The sequence below is a fragment of the Pezoporus flaviventris genome, unplaced genomic scaffold (genome assembly GCF_033815535.1).
Source record: "Pezoporus flaviventris isolate CSIRO_AGI_PZ_B2104156 unplaced genomic scaffold, CSIRO_AGI_Pfla_v1 ptg000006l, whole genome shotgun sequence".
NCBI lineage: Eukaryota > Metazoa > Chordata > Aves > Psittaciformes > Psittacidae > Pezoporus > Pezoporus flaviventris.
In genome coordinates this window covers 11,663,604-11,686,264 of record NW_026892554.1, presented here as the reverse complement: position 1 = coordinate 11,686,264, position 22,661 = coordinate 11,663,604, and the positions used below count along the sequence as shown (strand labels likewise).

The 22,661-nt window shown below is 42.8% G+C and overlaps 1 protein-coding gene and 1 long non-coding RNA gene across 3 annotated transcripts; one reads left to right on the top strand and one right to left on the bottom strand.

The window, feature by feature from the left end:
- Positions 1 to 3,464: 3,464 nt before the first annotated feature.
- On the bottom strand, positions 3,465 to 14,159 carry LOC133265961 (uncharacterized). Its single transcript, XR_009742201.1, has 4 exons — positions 13,404 to 14,159; positions 12,361 to 12,467; positions 11,683 to 11,864; positions 3,465 to 4,690 (listed from the first exon to the last, which is right to left on the bottom strand). It is a non-coding gene; the product is annotated as an uncharacterized LOC133265961 (long non-coding RNA).
- Positions 9,443 to 15,067, top strand: CTXN2 (cortexin 2). 2 transcript variants are annotated; one of them, XM_061446923.1, is made up of 2 exons: positions 9,443 to 10,094; positions 14,620 to 15,067. In XM_061446923.1, the coding sequence occupies exon 2, from the start codon at positions 14,677 to 14,679 to the stop codon at positions 14,920 to 14,922; it is 246 nt and encodes an 81-aa protein (XP_061302907.1). In that variant the 5' UTR covers positions 9,443 to 10,094; positions 14,620 to 14,676; the 3' UTR covers positions 14,923 to 15,067. The 2 variants fall into 2 exon arrangements, with proteins under 2 accessions (XP_061302907.1, XP_061302908.1); XM_061446924.1 differs by lacking the exon at positions 9,443 to 10,094 and adding an exon at positions 10,192 to 11,300.
- The last annotated feature ends 7,594 nt before the right edge of the window (positions 15,068 to 22,661 follow it).

Below are 22,661 nucleotides of genomic sequence, written 5' to 3'. Positions count from 1 at the left end.
GCCTGCCGCCGCAATGGCAGCCCCACAGCGCGGCCCCCGCCCGAATTAGGCTGAGGTAGTGCTGCCCGGCGACTCAGTAGGTCCCACCCCAATCCCCTAAATGGCATTACCTGCCACATGAAAACCTCTTAACGTGAAACCGGCCTCTCACCTCCATCCCTGGGAAAGTAATGGAACACCTTATCCTCGGTGCCATCTTAAGGCATATCAAGGATAAGAAGGTTATGAGGGGCAGTCAACATGGCTTCACCAGGGGGAAATCATGCTTGGCCAATCTCTTAGCCTTTTATGAAGAAATAAGACGGTGGATGGATGATGGCAGAGCGGTGGATGTGGTCTACCTTGACCTCAGCAAAGCATTTGACACAGTCTCCCACAGCATCCTCACGGCTAAAATGAGGAAGTGTGGACTGGATGATCAGGTAGTGAGGTGGACTGTGAACTGGCTGAAGGAGAGAAGCCAGAGAGTTGTAGTCTATGGGGCGGAGTCTAGTTGGAGGCCTGTAACTAGTGGAGTGCCTCAAGGGTCAGTACTGGGACCGGTATTATTTAATATATTCATCCGTGATTTAGATGAGGGAATTGAGTGTACTATCAGCAAGTTTGCTGATGACGCTAAACTGGGAGGAGTGGCTGACACGCCAGAAGGCTGCGCTGCCATCCAGCGAGACCTGGACAGGCTGGAGAGTTGGGCAGGGAGTAACTTGATGAAATATAACAAGGGAAAGTGTAGAGTCCTGCACCTGGGCAGGAACAACCCCAGGTTCCAGTATAGGTTGGGAAACGACCTGTTAGAGAGCAGTGTAGGGGAGAGGGACCTGGGGGTCCTAGTGGACGACAGGATGACCATGAGCCAACACTGTGCCCTTGTGGCCAAGAAGGCCAATGGCATCCTGGGGTGTATTAGAAGGGGGGTGGTTAGTAGGTTGAGAGAGGTCCTCCTTCCCCTCTACTCTGCCCTGGTGAGACCCCATCTGGAGTATTGTGTCCAGTTCTGGGCCCCTCAGTTCAAGAAGGACAGGGACCTGCTGGAGAGAGTCGAGCGCAGGGCAGCTAAGATGATTAAGGGAGTGGAGCATCTCCCTTATGAGGAAAGGCTGAGGGAGCTGGGTCTCTACAGTTTAGAGAAGAGGAGACTGAGGGGTGACCTTATTAGTGTATATAAATATATAAAGGGAGAGTGTCACGAGGATGGAGCCAGGCTCTACTCAGTGGCAAACAATGATAGGACAAGGGGTGATGGGTACAAACTGGAACGCAAGAGGTTCCACTTAAACTTGAGAAGAAACTTCTCAGTGAGGGTGACGGAACACTGGAACAGGCTGCCCAGGGAGGTTGTGGAGTCTCCTTCCCTGGAAACATTCAAAACCCGCCTGGACACATTCCTGTGTAACATTATCTAGGTGTTCCTGCTCCGGCAGGGGGATTGGACTAGATGATCTTTTGAGGTCCCTTCCAATCTCTAGCATACTGTGATACTGTGATACCCAGCCACCCCCGCCCGGAGCAACTGCAGGCCAACAGGGCCCAAGGCAAGCGGCTGGATGGGGAGCACAGATACCTCACAGAAAGCAGTTTCATAAAGCTTACAAATACTGCAAATTCGTAGGGTGATAACAATAAATAACCTGCTGCACCTTTACGATTCTAACACCACCATCAGCCGCAGCAAATGGCTGCTTAGTCCTTACTTCAGTTGAGGAGCATGGCATCTGTTGCTTGGGGTCCACCTGCATTCCAAAGGAAGCACTTTGGAATGGTCACTGCTTCTACTCTACCTCAGAAAATGGACTGTAATTTACTATTCAAACTTTATGCTAAGAATACTCAGTGAATTGAAGTAATGCTAACTTAAAATTTGCCTTGTATTTTTCCTGCGTTTATAGTCTTCCTTCAAAAATCAGTGTAGTAACAAGTAAAGTACTCCTTCTGCCTATAAGATGTTGTATGGTCTTTTTCCAAGCATTTCCGTACCATCAAGAAGGTCTCCACATTCATGAGGACATGAAAGCTCCCAGATCCTGAAGCTCCTGGTGGACCCAAATCACCCCTTAACCTGTGTTGAGACAGCTCACAGATCAAATACAACCTTATACCCAGCCTGCTTTGGTGCTGGTACACTCTCCTGGTATTGGCTAAAATACTCCCACTGCAGATGTCTGATTATTTAGAAACATACAAAACCACAGGGCAGACTTAGGTGCAAGTTCAATTATAGTTAGAGCACTGGGAGCTTCTAGATGGACATTTGTTTTATTTTTAAATATAACCAACAATGAAATATGAATAGCTTTAAATATGAATAGCAATTCTGCTGTAAAAGTTCAAAATCACATAGCTCCATGCCATACACTCAACATTTTGCATTCTCTCTCACTCATCCTGGAAGATGTATTTGTGATGTAGAACCTGCAACTTAGTCCTCTCAGCCTCCCTTGGCTTCTGCAATCCTGATTTCTCTTTGTCACTGACAAAGTGACAAGGGGGGGGGGGGGGGGGGGGGGCAAAGGTTTTAACTAGTATTTTTAAAAGAAAAAAACATCTGTCGTTTGGACAAAGTTTAATCACTTCACTAACCACAGGTACCAAAGTATTTCTAAAGGGGTCACCAAATGGTGTATCAACATCTATGATATAATGAAAACCATTCAGTCCCCTGCAGTGACTTTAGATCAGTGGCTTCTTGTTGGTGACCTGCAGGAATCCACACACTAATTTTAAGAAAACCACAACTGAATGTTAGTAAAAACTGAGCAGTTTTTATTAATAGAGCAACAGAGGCTCCACGCCTCTGTCTTTCTGCAAGAGACAGTTAAGAGTCACTGACCTGGACAAATACGGGTTTTGGAAGTTAACTCCTTTATGAGCTGCTGGGACTCTTTGTCCTCATGACTGTCACACCACTATTGGTAACCTCTGAGATTTTGGAGAAAGCTCAGAGACACTGTGAAACACCTTAAAAACCTAGTAACTTACATCCCAGATGAAGGTAGAAAGGCATTTCTAGAGGTCTGATAAGAGGTGTAATTCTGTTCACACATTAACCATAATTAGCCAAATAACTTGGTATTTGTGATAATCATCATCACTGAAATGGTTAATGTTTACTTGAAGTTGCTGCCATTACATTTTACAGCTCTCACTTCTCCAAGATGAAAGGAAGTAATTTTCATGTTCAGGTTAGTAAACTCCATTACCAGACCTCTGTTCAATTGTGCTTCGCACAGGGCATCTCAAGTGTTGGAATCTTATACTCCCTAACCCAGTATAATGTCACTGAGCAGCTGATGCTGAATTCCTATGCCCATGGGCCCATGGATGCTAGTAACAGGAAGAATTATTGACTTTCTTACACACAGTTTTGCCTACTTGTTCCAAATAATCTACTGGCTATTTCAGCCGCTGCCTTCTCAAGTTTGTATGTCTTTTTGGTGCATGTACCGGGAGGCTGAGACAGTTTATTTTCCCCCTAGCAGCCCTCATAGTGCTGCGCTTTGTATTGGTATCTAGAAAGATGTTGATAAGACACCAGCGTTTGGCTTCTGCTGAGCAGTGCTCCACAGCATCAAGGCTGTCTCTCCAATATCCCACTCACCAGTAGGCTGGGGGTGGACAAGATCTTGGGAGGGGACATAGCCAGGACAGCCGACCCCAACTGACCAAAGGGATATTCCATACGCTATGATGTCTGCTCAGCAATAAAAGCTAAGGGAGAAAACATGTTTGTTACTACAGTTTGTCTTTCAGAGCAACCGCTACACAAACTAAAGCTCTGCTTCCCAGGAAGTGGCCAGACATCACCTGCTGATGGGAAGTTGAGAATGAATCTCTTGTTTTTCTTTGCTTCCATGTGCAAACTTTGCTTTTGCTTTATTAAACTGCATTTATCTTGACCCATAATTTTTTTCCATCTTATTTTCTACCCTTCCCATCCTGCTGAGGAGGAGAGTGATAAAGTGGCTTGGTGGGCAACCGGTCCAGCCAAGGTCAACCCACCACAGCATACATACAGGTTTGTATCAGTAAAATTAGTTGTCACTCAATATGCTTTGTAATAAATACTGGTAACTGTACAAGCCATACAGTGACAAATCTATAAATGTAGAGGTGTTTTGTATTAGAGTTGCATAGGGACATAGTTTAGGATAAAGCCTGCAGGAGTGCTACTAGCTCTGCTCTGTCCCCCTCGCACCACAACTCCTATTTACTGCATTTTGTTTCCCTTGGTTGCCTGTGTCAGGATTTTTATGGGAGTCTTGATCCTTTCCCAGAAGTCGCACACATAATCACTCAGTGTATCCGTCTTCAAAGAACAATAAAAAAATGGGAGAACAATACCACAAAGAGCTGTTTTAGAGAGCTGATGGGTGAATTGGGATTAAAAAGTGGGATTTCTTTGGTCTTCAGAACTGTGTTGAAAGAAGTTTAAGCTTTTCCCTAGGAGGATTCCTGTGTACAAAATGACTGAAATAATAATAATAAAAATCTCCATGGCATAGTAAGCGGAAAAAGGAAAAAAACATACCTCTCTATGCTTGTGTTTGTGTTGAGGAAGTCTCCTTCTGTTACACAACCACCGATGCCTCCTGAGAATATTTTAAAATTATCTCTTGATATATAGACTTCCAACATCTCTTCCACCTCTACTCATGTCCTTACAGGAGACAGATGTGGTCTCTGAGGAATGTCCCTGTTAAAAGGGGATCCTTCATTTAGTACAGAACAGTTAAAAGCATTCTTGATCTACTGTCCTAATAAATTCCTTTCGTTGTCCTTTAATGTAAATAGTGTTTCTCAGTTATGGGTAGAGTATATGACATTATGGCTGTATATTCTGGGCAAGCAGAGTTGGCAGCACTAATTTACACAGGGAGTTGAGAATAATGGAATATCATTAGTGTTCTGGCATATATATGTAAATATAAGCAACTGTAAAGGAACTACTCTTGGAAGTCTCTTGTACAAGTAGTAGTTATTGAGCTAAAATAATTACATATGTTCTAAGTATCAGCATTCTTTCCCATACAGAAAATTAAAAGTCTCAAGTCTTCACTGACAAGTCATTGCTCTCAGCTTGCTAATGACCAAATATGCATCACCATCCTTTTATTGGTTTTTGGTTCATCTCTATATTGGTTTTAATTTTGGTTCCAGTTAAGTCATGATCAAAAGCAGTTCATCAACACTTACGTCAGGTGGGACTTGCGAAGAAGTTTTATCTTCTTGAAAGTCAGTTTGTACGGAACTAGAGAGGATGGGATTTGTGAGCCTCATGTTTTAAATCTGTTGACTTTTTTTGGTAAATGATTTCAGTCAGACACTGTTCTCACCTATACAGTGCGGGCATGGTCTTGTTTAGTTTGCAATGGTACCTAAATGTGCTTAGCATTTTCTAGACCCTGTCCCTTCTCTGGGAAGTGCAGCTGGAGAAGGGTTGCTTTAACAGATTTGCTTTGTAAATCATTTGACTTTTGCAGCTCATTTAAAGATTGCTTTTTTGCACAGCCACAGGTATTTCCAAACCAGTCTGCACTGCCTAAGGCTGCTCCCAACCTACACTGCTGTACTTTGCGCTACAAGAAAATTAACCCTACTCTGCAACTGGCTCCCTCTTTTACACAGCTATACTGGACCTGTAATAAAGCAAACACTACCTTCCCCAAACACTCTGTTCGCAATAAACGTTTTATTTCCAGTCTGAGAAATTGTTTTGTTTTTTAACTTTGGAAAACAAACCATTTTACACTTCAAAAGGGCAGGCTACCAAGTGCAGCAGCCTGCCTGGTGCCAGCCATCTCCCAGTCTCACTGCAGCAGAGCTCAGCCATCCACACCAGAGCCTTCACACCTGCCACTGCAGCACCGATTGCTTCTTCCATCACTCCCAAGCTGTTTTGATACCTTTCCAGTTTCCTGCTCTGTCTGTCCTGCCCTCTTTCCCCTATACTGAGTAAGTCACGAACTGGCTCAGCCCGCCCCAGATAAAAGATTGTGCAGACAACCTGCTACAGCAATGAAACTGTGTTGAGGCTTTTTTTCTGTGTGGTGTATGCTTATAAACAGAAAAACTGTGCAGCATCCTGTAACCACAGCATAGGATCCCTCACACAGGAGACCTGCTCCACTTGACCTGTAGGGACCTTTTCCCCCACTGAAGGCTTAAATCCCCCTAAATCTCATTTTTTCTTTTTTTCTTTTTTTCAGTGTTCTGCAACCCTTGACCAAAGCTTAAAAGCCTAAAACCCCTAAAAGGCTGCATAACACCAGCCTTTGGGGAGCACTTTTACAGGTCCTACGTTTTATAAATCACATTACCCTCTCTTCCTCCATATCATTACTCTATCTGCTGACGTTACAAAAAAAAAAAAAAGCAAAAAGCAAGCCAGTTGCATTTTGGTCCTTCCTTCCATAACACATGTGGTCCTAAACAGGCTGAGTGCCCCTAACATACCCACCACCTCCCCCCTTCACAACAAGGCAGTGAACACCTCCCTCCTGCATCTCTAAGGAGAATTCATCCATTCTAAGGCCTTAGAAGCCTTTTGCCCTCTGGCCGTGGGCTTGCCCCAACCTTGAAGTGGAGGAGCTGGGGCACCCCTGGGAACATTTGCCCCTCCTTCATGGACCAACTCTCCTGTCCCACTCACACCAGGTGGCACTGTTGGTTTTCACTGTACGTGCGCACTGTTCCACCTTCCCCAACACTGACACTCATGGGTGCTGAACCTAAAAGCCGTGATTCTCAACCTTCTTCAGTTCTGAATCCCTACTCTTTTCCTATTTGAAGAGTGGGCCTATTCAGATATTTAACATGGGGAGACCACTCTGTAGAACCTCTTTTTCTGACTGCATTCCTGGCAGTCACCAGAGGAGTACCCTATGGACTCCCAGGACTGTACACAGCCATATGTTTAAGCTGGTGAGGGCAGTACCTAATAAAAGTATGGTCTTTGGACAAGCACAAAGAGAGATCCAGATCTTTTAAGACTATCGAAAAAAACCCACCATGCTAGAACAGAGGTCTTTATCCTTCTTAAGATGTTAAATACCCTGAACTAAATTTCATTAAATAATTCCCACTTGCAACTCTTATCAATACATAATACATAATCTTCCCTCTTTCACTGTGACCTCTGTTACTGCTTTTATCGCCTCCATAAACTATTGCCTTCTGAAGATGCATGTTCTCATAAACTTGCTTTGACTTGCTTAAATTTGTTGGAGGGAAAGGGGTGTTCAGCTTGATCTGTTTCTTCTGTACACAATGCTCTTCATTGACTCTACCCTTGTCAGCCCACTTTGAATTTCTAACAACTGAAGGGACAGTTTGTTTGCTTGTGAAGGAACACCCAAAGAGCTGTTTAAAGCTAAATGGAAAAGCAGGTTACTTATCACTTAATATAGTTACAATTTCCTTGATACTTACACCACTTAGATGATGCTTAAACATGAAAAAGTATTCACTAGCTAATATACCTAAGAGTTCCCTATTGCCTGGCACCCTGGCACCCACTTGGCTTAAGTGTCTTGCCCAACCCTAAACTAGGCCAGTTGAATTTGCAAGTTCAATGAACCAAATTACTAGATAATTATAAAATCTCTATTTTTGTTCAAGGGCTGTCCTTTGAGGAAACACAATACTCCTTAAAATAAGGATGAAATCCACAGCAAATATGACTGAAGTGAAGTGGAAGTAATAGTTATTGTTCCATTGAACACAAGGAAGATGGAGCCTGATAAAGAAATGGAAAGTTAAGAGTAATGAATGCATCATTTGTCCATGTATCCAGAACAGTTTCACATACACTGCTACTGCATTTGTCTTAAAAAAAAAAAATCACTGTTCCTGTGCAAGAGTAAAACTTGACTTTCAAGTGAAAAAGCAATGAAATACAAGGAAAGATTAAGCCATTCCATCCCTTTTCCATTTTAAAATATAACATCTTGAACAGAATCAAATGGTGCTACTTGTCTGCTGGCAACTGGTAGCTGAAGGAGGAGGCTTATTCCCTGTTGCTGGCTGCCAGTTTCTTTTTCAGTCTCACTTCCATGAAAAGTAGATCTCCAACACATGAAAAAAAAAAAAGTCAAGTCTTTAACAAAGCACAAGAGCATCAGATTCCTAGGAACAATCAAGATTTCACCAACCTCTGCTATTGCCATAGTACAAGAGAGGCAATTATTTCACAGTTAAAAAAAAGGAATCTCTTAACATTCAATCCTACAGGAATAGCAAGAGGAAAGGATACTATAACTATGGGGAGGAAGATCTCCAAACCTTTTCCAGGAAAAATTATAATGAAAGACCCACTGTCCATACCCAAAATCTGACAGAAGAGGCAAGATGCATCCACTCAGAGGTTATGTATTTCTACTGTCAATACTGCCCCTCATTCCTAGCCAGAGCAAACACAGCGGTCCTGGCTACTCCCAAGACCCGCTTTCAGTAAGGTTTTCCAAGTACAGCAATGCTCAGTACTCAGCCAAAAAGCCTGGATTTATGTCATTCTCCCAAACAGTTGTGCTAGGTTGAGGGGGTACTGTGAAATTCTGAGCCTTTGTGTGCTAATCTCCAAATCCCAAACTGTAGCTGTTTCCCTCCACCGAGAGACCTTCATGTGGTCCCCAGGTGAATCGGGGTCAGGGCTAAAAAAGGGAAAACTGGAGCTCCTTAGGAGAGGCTCCTTATATACATATTCTGAAAGCACAATCTCACACTATTTAAAACAAGCTATTTATAAAGTCTTCATAGATCTTTAAATATGAGAGGCACTTCAAAATTAGTTTGACTTATAATTTCAGCACCAGACATTGTTTATGACATGACTGATGCTGCAAAATTAGAAGATCAAACTAATAACCTTTAGTGAGTGCATAGTTAACCATCAGTTTAACCATTATTTCTACTAGCAGGAGAAAGCTTTTTATTGAGACTACCCAGTGCTGAGAAGCCCACTGCAGACAGCAGAAGAATCAGGCATAAAATGGCATGCAATGCAAACCCCATTTCCCAGTTCATATTAGGAGGAAAAAGCTTTAACCTACCCCCGCGTTATTGCATTTAGCAAGAAACATGTGGAGCTTTTAAATTATTTTCTACAGAACAAATTCTGCTAGTAGCTCTACAGTTGCCTCAAAAACCTCATGATGCATGGCACAATGATACAGCCCTGTTCCACTGCCCCATGTGCATCCCTGCAGGGCTGTATTCACCAGGGTGGCATACAAATATGGAATCGCTATCATTTAAAACAGATTTGCTGTATATTACTGTGACATACAGATCTCGCTTTGGGAAAAGAAATCCCTTCTCCTTATCCACCTTAAACACCTGCTGTTGTGGCAAATGGAAGCCTCGCTAGTATACAACCAGCATCAGCTAAGCATAGCTAATGAAAGGCGGAAAGCGAGGTCTGAATTCCGCACCGGCCGGCTCCCCGCCGCCTGTCACCGTATGCTCAATGCCCCAACATTATTACTGTTCAAGCTCCTGGGAGGACCCGAGGCCACGCTGCAGGTGCAGGCTCGGAGGCGCTCAGCGCACCCCGCAGAGTAGCCCGACACCGCCGTGCAGACCCCGCTCGCTGACGGCGCGGTGACCGCTACAGGGCTGCACGCACCCAGCGCGGCTCTACAGGTCCCTCTCCGCACCGGCGGCGGGGCTGGGGCTCTGGGTGGGAGGGAGCCCTCCTCCTGCGGGCACCACGCAGCCTCCGAGCCCGCGCTGCCCGGCCCGGGGGGAGGAGGAGGGCTGCTCCCGCGGCCGGCCGGGCCCTTACCGATGCGCCTCACGTAGTGTTTTGTAGGAAGTTTCCACGCTCCCCGGTTTAATCCGTGCACAGGCGGGTTGGAGAGGAGCGCGGCTGAATAGCGGGGGAAGGGGGCGGGCGGGGAGGAGCAGGCGGCAGCAGGAGCGGCCGTGTCGAATGTTTTAGGGCGGCTTGAGCATCTCCCGGCGGGGTCGCAGCGAGGGGAGCCCGGGCGGGCCGTCGGGGCTCCAGCCTGGGCTCCCGACCGCCGGCGAACCGGGCCCGGAGCCGCGGGGAGCCCCGCGCACCGCCACCATGGGCAGCAGCGCGGGCGCGGAGGACACGGGTTGGTAGCGCTGGCGGCGCGGGGCGGGGGGCGGCGGGTCTGACCTTGCGGCACCGCCCGGCCCGCACCCGGCCGGGGGTGGGGGGTGAAGGCGGGAATGTGCTCTCGCAGGGGAGCCGGGCCGGGGGGGAGCGAGGCGGTGCGTGCGAGCCCACAGCAACAATTGCTTTGCAGGAGGCTCAGCCTCTCGCAGGCTCCATCCCTAGGGAAGCAGGCACCACTGGTCCACGTTCACAAGTTAAGCATGATGCGAGTGAACGAACGTTTCATTCTCCTGCCTCTCTGTATTATCTAAACCTAGACCACAAACATGAAGTCACAGCACAGGAGCTCTTGTAGCTGGAGACTCCAGGCTTGCGCTTTTACGGAGGATACAGTCTCATTTCTGCAATCCATTGCTTGTCTGAAGGCTGGAACTGTCACTGTCTGGCTGCTGCGCTGCAGGGGAATGCCATATATGAGAAAAAGTGTTGCTTGCACCCTGAGCTCCATGCCACACAAACACTGCCTGTTTCTGTGGGGATTTGCTCTCCTTGCAGAACAGTTCACCACCACGCCTTCATTTGCCAGACATCCATGCCCTGGCCTTCCTATCTTATACCTCCCTATATGTTTTCTAAGAAATCTTACCCTGAAGAAATGGTCTTCTCCCCAGCAATTTAGAGAATACAGGCAAGCAGTGTAAACCTGAGCATGACAGGCTGGCTGTGTGGTAACAGAGCTGGCTTTGCAGGACTTCTAGCCATGTTTTATTAGCTCAGCTCAGACCCTTAGGAGAATCCAAATTCATGCTGATTTCTGTTTCATTACATCTTCTTCTCCATTGTCTAACCCTTTCGCCTCCTGTGCCCAATTCCTGTAACAGCAGTCCTGGAATACAGTTCACTTTCCTTGACCAGATTGTTAAGGACAAACGAGGTGCTTCTGAAACTCCCAGAGGATACCTGTTTATGTGCCTAACCACACCAACACCTTTTAAGTCAGGTTTGCTGTCACTCACACACAAGCCTGGGACTGAAGCTATTTCAAGTACCTTCAGAATGACCATGCACCAGCAGCTGGGCTGCAGACATCCAAGGGGAGAACAGATGGCAACTGATTCGGTCCATTTTGTTACACGCTGTCGTTTACGAAGTGAGCTTTCGGGCACCTGAGGCTTAATCATGCCAAGAGGATGAATGCGCCCAGCTTGAGCAGACGTTTAAGGTACTCATTTCCAGTACTGAGCCATTACAAAAAAACTCCATGGTGGGTTCTGTGAGGGAAGGAAACCCAAAATACAAGAAAGATCACTGAGGAAGTCCTTCTTTAACACTTACTGGATACTTTCTTAATCTCAGTATCTCTGAAAACATAAGGGTGAAAGCTAGGTGTGGAAAAAGTGACACTCAAACCACCAAAGAGCTGGGGCTGGGATCTTCAATTTGCACCAAACAAACACTGGCAGAGTTGGGCTGGTGATACTGCTAGAATAAGGATTTCATCATCTTTCTTCTACCTGCCTTACAATATTTAGTGGCCATGGTGCTCCCCTTCACCCTCCATAGGTGCAGCCACCATCCCCAGCTCATACCTCCATTCTGCTTACATCAATGGTCTGTGTGCTAAGATATTTTCCTCATTCCTATTTTCTCTAGGACTCAGATTGTTACTTCCTGGCCTCACAAGGGTCTCCAAAGGCCTTTTATTTCACAGCAGGATGTTAAGGAGACTTTCTTTATGCCAGTGTTTTTATATGGGCAATGAATCAAAGGATGACTAGAGTCTGACCTATAAAAAACATCAAGAGAGATTAGTCTGAGGCTAGCACCTACAAAATGACTCTGCAGATTCTAACTGATATAATGCCTGTCCTCATCATACTGCCCTAAAGGTTATCCTCAAGGATTTCTGGATCCAGGCCATGTTAGTTAGTATTCAGAGTCTTCTGACTCACAACTTGACACAAACATTGCAGCAAAGGAAAGGATATCTGAGTAACTGGGAAAGGACATCGAACCTGCATGCAGCACTGAAATGTGAAAACAATAAAAAGGCACTCAACGTCAGTCCTGGTACCACAGTAATTAGAGCAAAAAGTTTTCCAAACTTTAAGGCTTTAATTACAATTTCTGAAATTCAGGACAAGGAAGAGAAGAACACAAAGCTATATATCAGAGTTTTCCAGAACCAATCCTGTCCACCCCCAGCAAAGCGGCCACTGTTTTCTGATGCAGCTGTTTTAAACAAACTCTTGCCAAATAAGACTAACATACCTATTTCTTACCAATCCATGTTTCAGCATCAGTCAGGCTTTGCTCAGAGGTCTACCACATAACATCTCCTGACGAGCACATCATGTACAAGCAAATCGCACTAATCCCAGTGTGTAACCTGCAAGAGTAGTAAGACTGGAAGTCATATTCTTGGAATATGATGGTGAAGAAATGTCACCTCAAACACATACATATTTCTCTGGACTCGGCTCAAATGTGGGGTTCTCCAAGGCCAGCCTGTCCCTAAGATTTCTCTGTCTTTCAAGACAGCAATTGGTTTTTTTGGGGGGTCTGGCTTCCCCAGGTAATGTCTAAATATTATTTTCCCTTATAAGCCTTTAATTTAATTTTTACAAACCAGTGTCCAGGACTTTTGGAAAGTATTTTTTCCCCTTAACTGGCTCTCGTTCAAATCAACTTATTTGTGACATAAATTTGTGCTATTGAACCTTCTGTGATTCCTTTGTTTCCCACAGAAGGTCAAACTTAAAAGAAACACTGGAAATATGCCCAATACAAACCTGTACAACAGGTGGGCTTGATCTGTGATATGTTTTCAAAAAGTAAATACTGATTGGTTTTGACATTACTTCTAATTCCCATAGTCCATATCTGTGTCTTTTCTGCAACTTGACTTACAACAGTAAGAGAAAAACAAAGGATCTCATACACAGCTCTACAGAATAAACAGAACATTGGGTTTAATCTGTAGTAAATGTGTAAAGAATGTGATAGGAAAACATATTATTTAATACCTTATATAATGAGGGTTATTGCAAGAAGAGACTTTTCTTGCCCTTTTAATACTTGTTTTAAAATTTTCATTCTTTAGGATAAAATTTAGAAATCCCACGAATTCTGAAGTGAGAAAAGAGACACCAAATGAGATAAAAGTTCTGTCCATTTCTGTCTTCTTACGAATACCAAATCCTATTCTTACTTTTTCTGTTGCTCTTAATTGTAGGCTGTCTCAGGAGATGGCTACTTTCAGCTATGACTCAGTACAGAGTAGAGATACTGGAACTCCCTTTAAACTGGCTGCCAGTGCAGGTACCTGAAGCAGTGTAGCCATGGCAGCACCCAGCTCTGACTGGCCTAATTACTCTGCCAAGAAATAAAGGGATACTGGGAACTCCCTGGGGGAAAGACAGTTGAATTGTTAACAGAAAGAATTTCCCCGTGAGGCACGTTTGTTAAATAGGTGTTAACAGCAAAAAAAAACTCAAGCTCCAGCCTTTGTCCTTTGGCACTTGTGATGTCCCAGTCCTTCCAATTCTCCTCCTGTCTATAGAGACAAAATAAACATGTGATTTCAATATCTGATAGAAAACCTGAAATCAAAATTATTCCCACCCCAACTAAAATCTATATGTAAGACCTCCTTAAAAAGACAAAAATAAAAGTCTCCTGGCTGGAAACATACACAGCTCTCCTGGTGACAGTAGCAGGGTGGACATCTTGCCTTCCTAACACAGAGGGTCAGTCTCCAGAGGTTCACGAGGAGCATGTGTTTACTATGCCTGTAAAAATGGCAGGATATGGATGCGTTTAATGGGGAAGACCAAGCAGAAGAAACAAATGAGAACAAGATTTTGGGGAAGGGAAATCCCTTCTGTTATCTTTTTTCCCCACCACGTTTTCCTCATACACAAAAGTGGACACACATAGAGGAAGATGAAGGAGCAATTTTACCAATATGCTCATTTTCTTACAAGCTCAGAATGCACGCAGCATTTTTCTGAAAATGGAGCCCAAGACTTCACTCAAATTGCACACACAATGTTTTGTTTTACAAGTTGGATTTATTTATTTAGCTTTATAAGCTAAATTACATAAGCAAAGACCACATTGATTGGCTGAAATTCCCTCTGAGGTCAATGCAAGTTTAACTACTTTAAGGAGTGAGGTGTAAAGCCATTTCAGAATTTCTCCAGGTGGAGACCTTGGTGAATATTGCCAAATCAGAACTTGTAGGTTTAGCCCAAATCTGACAGAATGCTGTTTGAAACAGCCATGTACTGAAATGGCTCCATTTTGAGGAGACAGAGAGCCAGAAAGCTGTGAGTTTGCTGTCTCATAACAGAGGCCAGTAAATGGATGGTGTGTAGAGGCTGAAAGTTGCAACTTTATCACATTAATTTAAATGTGAAAAAGCAACAGGACATTACTAAAATCCAAACTGCTTTTCATTTCCAAATGTTCATATGCTACAGATCAGATATACACACCCCATTCAAATTTAAACAAAATTATTCTACTTTTCTATACAGGCAAAGAAGCAATAGAGGTGCAAATCCCCCAGAGTCACCAGGATGTGATGCCCAACGATGAGCAGTAATTACTGCAGCAACAGTTCAGCCAGCATGAGTGTCAACGAAATGTCTGCCTTCTCTCTGACTTTAGAACAAAAAACTGGCTTTGCCTTTGTGGGAATCTTGTGTGTTTTCTTGGGACTTCTAATTATCAGATGCTTCAAAATTCTGTTAGACCCCTACAGTAGTATGCCTTCATCTACATGGGAAGATGAAGTTGAGGGGTTGGATAAAGGAACATTTGATTATGCGCTTGCATGAAAACTCACAGAATATCCTGCCTTATATTTGATGTTGATTTCATTTTGGAAACCAACTGTTGTTACATTTGTTATACGTACCTGTGTTTTGGAGATATGTTGGTGCCATCCATTTTGTTAAATAAATATTTGTTGCAGACTCAAAAGGCACTGCATGTTGCTTTTGTTTGAGTAACAGTTAAAGGATAGATAAGAAATGGTTAACAGCAAATAAATACTACAATAAACAATTCACTAGAAAGTTACCATGGTCAAAAAGTATTTTCAGAATCAAATGATACCTGCCTCTTCAGAGGAGGATCTCTTTTCTACTGAGTCTCATGATCAGCTGTGAAAGGTGAAAGATAAAAGACATTCACGAATAGTGAATGCTTAAGTGTAATTCCTTCCCATCTCATCTGACAGTTTTCTGAAGCTCACAGGCTGTGCTTGTATACTGAGAATATAAAAATGGAGGACAACAACTGGCTGTGGCTCAGAGGAGGTGCTTGCAAGAGGTGTGTGTCCATGTTGCTGGGACAAAAGGAACAAGGGCTGTTCTATGCACTACAAACAACAAGGAACTAATGGGAAAGCTAATGATCACATCAACTAACTTACCTCTCACCTTCCAAGAAGAGCAGGTGCTGTACCAGTGACTGTTTATAAAGAAAGTGTACATTGCTTCTCCTGTATGAAACTTGATGTGGTCCTCTGCAAACAGTGCGTAACTCATATGAGAGTATTTTTTGATAGGTTTCCCTTCTCCTAGTCTACAGCAACAGAAAGTCAAGCAGAATTAGTGGAAGGGAAACAAACATTATCAAGGAAGTTTTTGATTCTACAAATATTCTGCAACACAAAATATATTACCTGCTTAGACCTCCATTAGACCTCCATTCTGAACCAACACCACTACAGTGGTGAAAAAGTGAATGTTAGGTAAATTCTTAGAGTCTGAATTGGTCAAAGCATGGCACTTTTTTACTCCACTTGATTATGGAAGAAGATGCAGTTGAAACTCGAGCTTAACCTGTCTGGTTTACAGCTCCCAGCAGTAATTGCACTAGCTTGGCAAGGCCAAAGCAGAGAGAGTCATGCTGAACACATATCTGTAGCTCCGAGAGGGGCAGGGGTCTAGAGCTAACTGGAGATCTCTGTACTCTCCAGCCTCTCATCACAGTTGGTTCTTCTATTCATGCTCCTGTAACTGTGCACAGAGTATGATCTGGATTGTCAGACTGAAGAATCAGTCGTAGGAGCTTCTATCAAGGCAGAAGAACTAACAGTGAAAGCAGAGACTCAAATCTGGGTATTCAAGGTCACCCTCACATACACAGCTGTTTAGCAAGTGTGACAACACTTGACACAAATTCAATTCAGATTTTAAGAAGGGTGGCATTAGAATTTTAAGCAGTCACTTTTGCTAAACAGCTCTGTTTGCAATGAGGAGCAAAGACAAGGAGATCAGTTACAGCAATTGGTTTCTTTTGCATTCTGAAAAATACATATTGTCCCTTTTGACCTATATACTAGGCAGAGGCAGACAGTGGAATAGAAGACCTCAATTGCCATTTTGAATATGAAATACTTGATTGTACAGGGAAGCACATAAATCTCCTGTCTGAAGGATATGAGAGGAACAGCCAACACTAATCTACACTGGTCCATTTGAATTACAAAACAATTTTGTGAATGTAAGAGCTTTTAACCTGCTTCAGATTCTGCGTAAGAAAAAATGCCAGATCTTCAGAGATTCAGGATGTTACATTTATCTTAGTTAATCTAACTGCAACATCAAAGGTAGGGATCAGTACACTGATTCATGTGACCTGTTAATGCTGGATAGGATCATCCACTACAGAGACCTGACACTGCCATTCTTTTTCCATGCACCTAATCAGCACAGCTGAGCTCTGTGCTGTCAGATTAGAGTCCTGAAGGTATTTATGTTACCTGGGTTAAATATAGTTTGGTTATCTCTAAACTACACAGCAAACATACCCAAAGAACCCCAATACTGCTGTCCTACTTTTGTTCTTAACCCAGTCTGTTGCTGGAAGCAAGTATCAAATTCTCTTATGATTAGAAAGCTTTATCATTTCCTGCCCATCCTCCTCTGCACCCCCAAAAGACAAGGGAGTGAGCCTTCCCGGTACGAATACACAAAACATACTTTTTCAAAGGTTTTCCTTAAGTCGACAGAGTAAAACTTCAAACCGGGTTAGGCGCAAATGGTTTAAAACTGCATGTAGGACAAGGTGACCCATCAATGACTGATCCACTGAATTCTCTGGAATCTCTTCTGCATAAAATTCTTTGAGCAGAAGCCTGAACTCTTATTATCTCCATTATTATATACGCAGAACTGAAAAATAGAGAGATCATTATCTGTGCACAGAATGAGGCATAGCTGGGAGGGAAATGGAGATAACAAAAGTATTTTCAGTCCCCCTTAGAAATTTTGCAATACCATAAACCCAGTAATTGTAATGGATAGGGACATTTACTGGTTAATAGTTAACAAACTAGAATGGCTCTCTAAATCACCATCCAGAAATGTTTTGAACAAGAGGGATTGGATGGTCTATTCAGTATATTAAGCAGGAGAAAAATCTGGCCAATAAGGCAGAGTCTGTAATACTTCAAATAGAGGGTCACGCTATACACATGAATAAAAGAGGCAGATTGTCCTTCCCTAAAAACACAGGATTGATGGTAAGTTAAATTATCCTGAATAAGGTAAACTTGAATATTTATGCATAATGCTAGAATGCTAAACACAAAATTAATGGCAAATAACAGTTGAGACACCTCTGGAAATACAGTGTGAAAATCAAAGTATTATTTTCAAGAACCACAGAAAGGTAAGAGACTTTGCTTTTCCTAACAGAATAGTAATATTATGGAAATAAAATAGTGAAATTACAGAATCATTTTACTTGGTAGCAAAAAGCTCAGTGTTATCAAAGAATCAGGATTTCACTCAGTCATGGAGATGGAAACAAACCTACTTTCACTGACCCTAATGACAACAGATTTGTTTTTGCTCCTTCATGCTTGAAGATGAAACACTTCCTTGCAACTTTAAAAGGCCGAAGGAAGCAGACTACTACTGTCTGTGATCAAAAATGTGTAGTAGGAGTAAAAATAATATTGATTATCCAAATCCAATAGAAGTAAAATAAACTAAATAAATGTAACGTGTTACTGTGAGGCTTACAAAATATTTAACAAGAAAACAAATATAAATATGAGGGGGGTATAAAGTGGTATTATAGCAGAGAGGTGACAACAGAATACTATCTGTAGCTGCTGGAAGTAGTGAGAAAATATGCTTTAGCTATATCTCATACTGAAGATGGAGGACTTTTGATTATCAGCTGTTGAAATTTATTTTGAGATGTGATTTTAGAGAACATGTACATTGCTGAAGTGTAGCTATTGATGCAGCTGTCTTCCAGTGCCAAATGGCTAAATGCATTTCACTAAATTATTGAGAAATTTAGACTGGAAAAAATCTCTGGGGGGTCATCTAGTCCAACCTCTTGTGAAAACACAAAACTTTAAACAAATGCCTCTAATGGACTTATTTAACCAGATTTTGACTTCATATATTCCTTTATATAGATTAAGTCTTGTTTCTAAAACTTTCTGGTTTTACATACTCTTACAGATTTTCAGTGTCTAAGCATGCTCTGTTTTAGTCAGTTTGAACAGACCTGGACTCCTACTGAGTTATACAGGTCTATACAATCACACTCCCATATCCTCCTTAGAAGCATGTTTAGAAGCATGTTTCAAGATGTATGGATTTCCATTGTTTCGATAGCTTATTTCAAAGCCATGTAGGCCATCCTTGTAAGTTGCTGCAAAGGTACTTAACCTACTAAAGGCCTTAAATGTAATTACCCCTTTTGCTTTTGGGGTTTGTGTTTGCTTGTTTTTTGGAGGGGGCTGTGTGGGAAAGCGAAGGTGAGAAGCAGATTGCACAGCTCTCGTATGTTCACCTTTCTACGGGCTGCCACTCAGAGGGACCTAGAGAGGCTGGAAGAACAGGCCAACAGCAATCTCATGGCATTCCCCAAGGACAAATGCAAATCAGACTCAACCCTGCACTGTACGGGCTGGTGTCTCACTGGGAGGGAGCAACTCTCTCGGAAGGGACCGGGTGACCACATGCTACAGAGGAGTCAGCACCATGCCCTGGAAGCAATGCAGGTGAACAGTGTCCTGGGCTGCGTTAACAGGACCATAGCCAGTAGATCAAGAAAAGCAATCATTCCCCTCTAGAAACCTGAAGTTTGTCTACCTGTCCTGCCCTTCCCTGCCTTTACTTCCAAGATATTGATAAACTTGTGCGTGTCTGATGGAGGGCCACCAAGATGGTCAGAGGTGGGAGTATTTGCCCTATAAGGAAATGGGGCTTGTTTAAGCACAAGAAAAGGCATTAGGGGAACCTAAGCAGCCCTCCTGTACTTATGAGGAGGTTACTGGAAAGGTAGAACCTTGGTTTTTACTGAAGTGCACAGAAAGAGAGAGAGAGATGATGATCATAGGGTGACACACAGAAGGTTCTGACTGGATATACATAAAAAAAACCAAAACCAAACCCACTTAGAGGACAATTAAGTATTATAATAGGCTGACAAGGCAGGTTGAGGAATCTGTCCTTGGAGGACGTCAAGACCTGGTTGCTAAAGGCTCTAAGTAAGATGATTTACATTCAATGTTCCCTCTGCTTTGAGTAGGAAGTTAGACCAGTGTGGTTTAAGACCAGCCACTGCGCTTGTTGCTTGGGATGGAGCAGCCGCATTGTCTGTTGTTTTACCATCAGATCCAGAGACATCTTTTATGTGCTCTTTACAGAACAGGGCTCTGTTAGGTGTAGGCCAAGCCCCAGCACGTTGCAGTGAGTTGTCCCTCTCTGGTATTGCCAGGACAACAGGACACCTTGTCTAAGTGTTTATTAGTTTTTCTGGATTTTGCACTTGTTCAGGGGTGAAGTTCCAAAGCATTGGAGGGGCCCACTGGCCCAGATGCTTGCCCATATAATCTCACACACGCTGCCACTCATGACTGTCCAGCCTCAGGGAAGATCTCCTGGTGGTATTCTTAGATAGTTGTTTAACCTTAGACAAGACCCAAGCCCAACGCTGCTTAGCTTCTGAGATCAGACACTATCAGGTGTTCTCGAGGTGGTATGGCTGCAGGTAAAACATATGCAGCATACACAGCAACATGCTAGTTCCCAGCAAAAGAAGCAGGCTGGTTTCAAGGGCATTAAAAGAATATCCAAAATCTTTAACATTCTCAAATGCTGCTGTAAATAATCTGGTGGGAGCAAAGGGTGTGAGAGGATGTCTCCTCCATAGATTGACCCTCCGAGGGGGGGAAAAAGAGGTGTAATTGTTAACAATTCCTATTATATGCTTCCCATAGCATAGAGGTGATGGCCATGCCAACAACGCATGCCAGACCAGTTTTATGATCAAGAATTCTATTGTATTACAAACCATTATCATAAAGTACAGCAAAATGAGAACCATAACCCAGGCCCCAGAGCTGATAAACACTAAACCAGCAAATACTGACTGCAAGTGAGGTATAACATAATGGAACTCTGAGACCAAGCACAACCCCAAGAGCAAATAAATCAATATTGTGATGAGTGACTATTAATCCAAAACAATGAATACTTGTCACAAATACGATTAGATACATTCTGCTCAGATCCGTCATTATCTCAACCTTTCATGCCCCACGCTGGGCACCACAAAGAACTGTTGTGGTTTATGCCCAGTCTGTCACTCACTCCCCCACTTCTCCCTCCCCTTGCTCCTGGAGGGACGGGGAGGAGAATCAAAAGAATGTAACTCCCACGGGTTGAGATAAGAACAGTTTAGTAACTAAGGTATAACACAAATCACTGCTGCTACCACCAATAATAATAATGATAAGGGAAATAACAAGGGAAGAGAATATAAAGCTAAAAAGGGAAGGAAAAAAACCCCAACAATAAATACAAATGCTGTACAATGCAATTGTTTGCCACCTGCTGACTGACACCCAACAACCAACACGAGCAGTGATCTGGGCCTTCTGTGTGAGTTTCTATACTCTGATGTGCTCTGGTATGGAATACCCCTTTGGCTAGTTTGGGTCAGAGGTCCTGTCTTTGCTTCCTCCTGGCTTCCTGTGCCTCTCCTCACTGGCAGAGCATGAGACTGAAAAAGTCCTTGATCAGGGTAAGCATTACTTAGCAACAACTAAAACATCAGTGTGTTACCACCATTGTTCTCAGACTAAAGTCAAAATAGCACTGCACCAACTAAGAAGGAGAAAAATAACTGTTACAGATGAATCCAGGACAACCAGATAAGCTCCCAACCTTCGTGATTCTATGACTTGCTACAATTTCTTTCAAATCATCTTTTTGAGTGTACAAATGTGAAATTGACTGTAAAATTCTATGAACTTTTCAAAGCCCAGGACTATTGTTAGGATTTCTCAATAATTACTACTTTGCCATAGTAATTTATTTCCTCCATTATAATTTAGGAAGCCCAATGCTATTTTTGGATCTGTTTCAGCTCTCTCTTTATTATTTCATATTTCATCAATTTCATTTACATGAAAGATGAACGATTTGCTATATCTTAATTGCTTGCTCATAAATTGTCACCATCCTGTAACTACTGAAACTTAGTTGAGCTTTTGTAGTTATTTTTTTACAGATATATTTGATTCAACCTTTTCATGCAAATTTAATTCAAGATTATGAGAAAAATATACATGGTATCATAATACTTAAGTGGAACATAAACAGTAAATGGACTTCATGGAATCTTATATCCTTTTCTCTGTCTTACTAAACATACATTTTCTCTGGCTTCAATTAAATATTGCATTATTAAAAGAAATGCTACATTTGGAAATCAATTTTATGTATGTAATTCTGATCCAAAGCCCATTTTATGTAAATGGCATGATGAATCCTGATTTAGGATCCTGCCAACTATGCCAAATTGTTGCAAATGGGCAATTTAGATTGCTTAAAGAATCACTTTCAAAGGTATTAGCAAACATGATTTTAATACAGTATGGTAAAAGTTACCATACTACAAGGTTATGCAAGGTATCAGTCACTTACTACTGATCTATCACTGGTAAAAAGTTCCTCTGCCTAAAGGAGCAACATTGAGAGGCAACCCAGCTGAAGCGGAGGTCACCACCATGCAGCCACGCTGCCTAGCAGGAAGAGCTCAAAGAAGGCTTATTTAGGCTGTCATGTTTATGGAATACAGTGGTTAACTTGTAGTTGAATTACATGTGATGGCAAAGGTATGCATGAGACTCCTTGTACCCACAACTTTCTTTGTTCCTTGATAAGTAAGTCCTGGAAAAGCCACCTGCAATTCACGTGTTAATTGCACGAAGGCTATTACAAGCCCATCTGCATCAATGTTCACTGTGTTACTCTGCTCCTTTGTGGGGTTTCAGAGAACACGTTGAACCTAGAGGAGTTCTTGGCCTATTTACAACTTAGGCCTCTACCTCCTTTACAGTCTGTACCAAGCTACCGGTAGTTTGATTAAGAGGTCAAGCACATCCATCGTAGATGGCAACAGCCCCACAAACTCAGGCTCTGACTCAACTAGTTTTTCACTCAACAAGTCATAGGATTACAGACTCATGGATATTTGATGAGGCAGGGAAGAGCTTATGGTGGAAAACATCTAACTGTGCAAGTTAACAGAA

What these genes read in the sequence shown, in the direction of transcription:
- CTXN2 (XM_061446923.1), top strand. Translation starts at nt 14,677, where the DNA reads ATGAGCAGTAATTACTGCAGCAACAGTTCAGCCAGCATGAGTGTCAAC.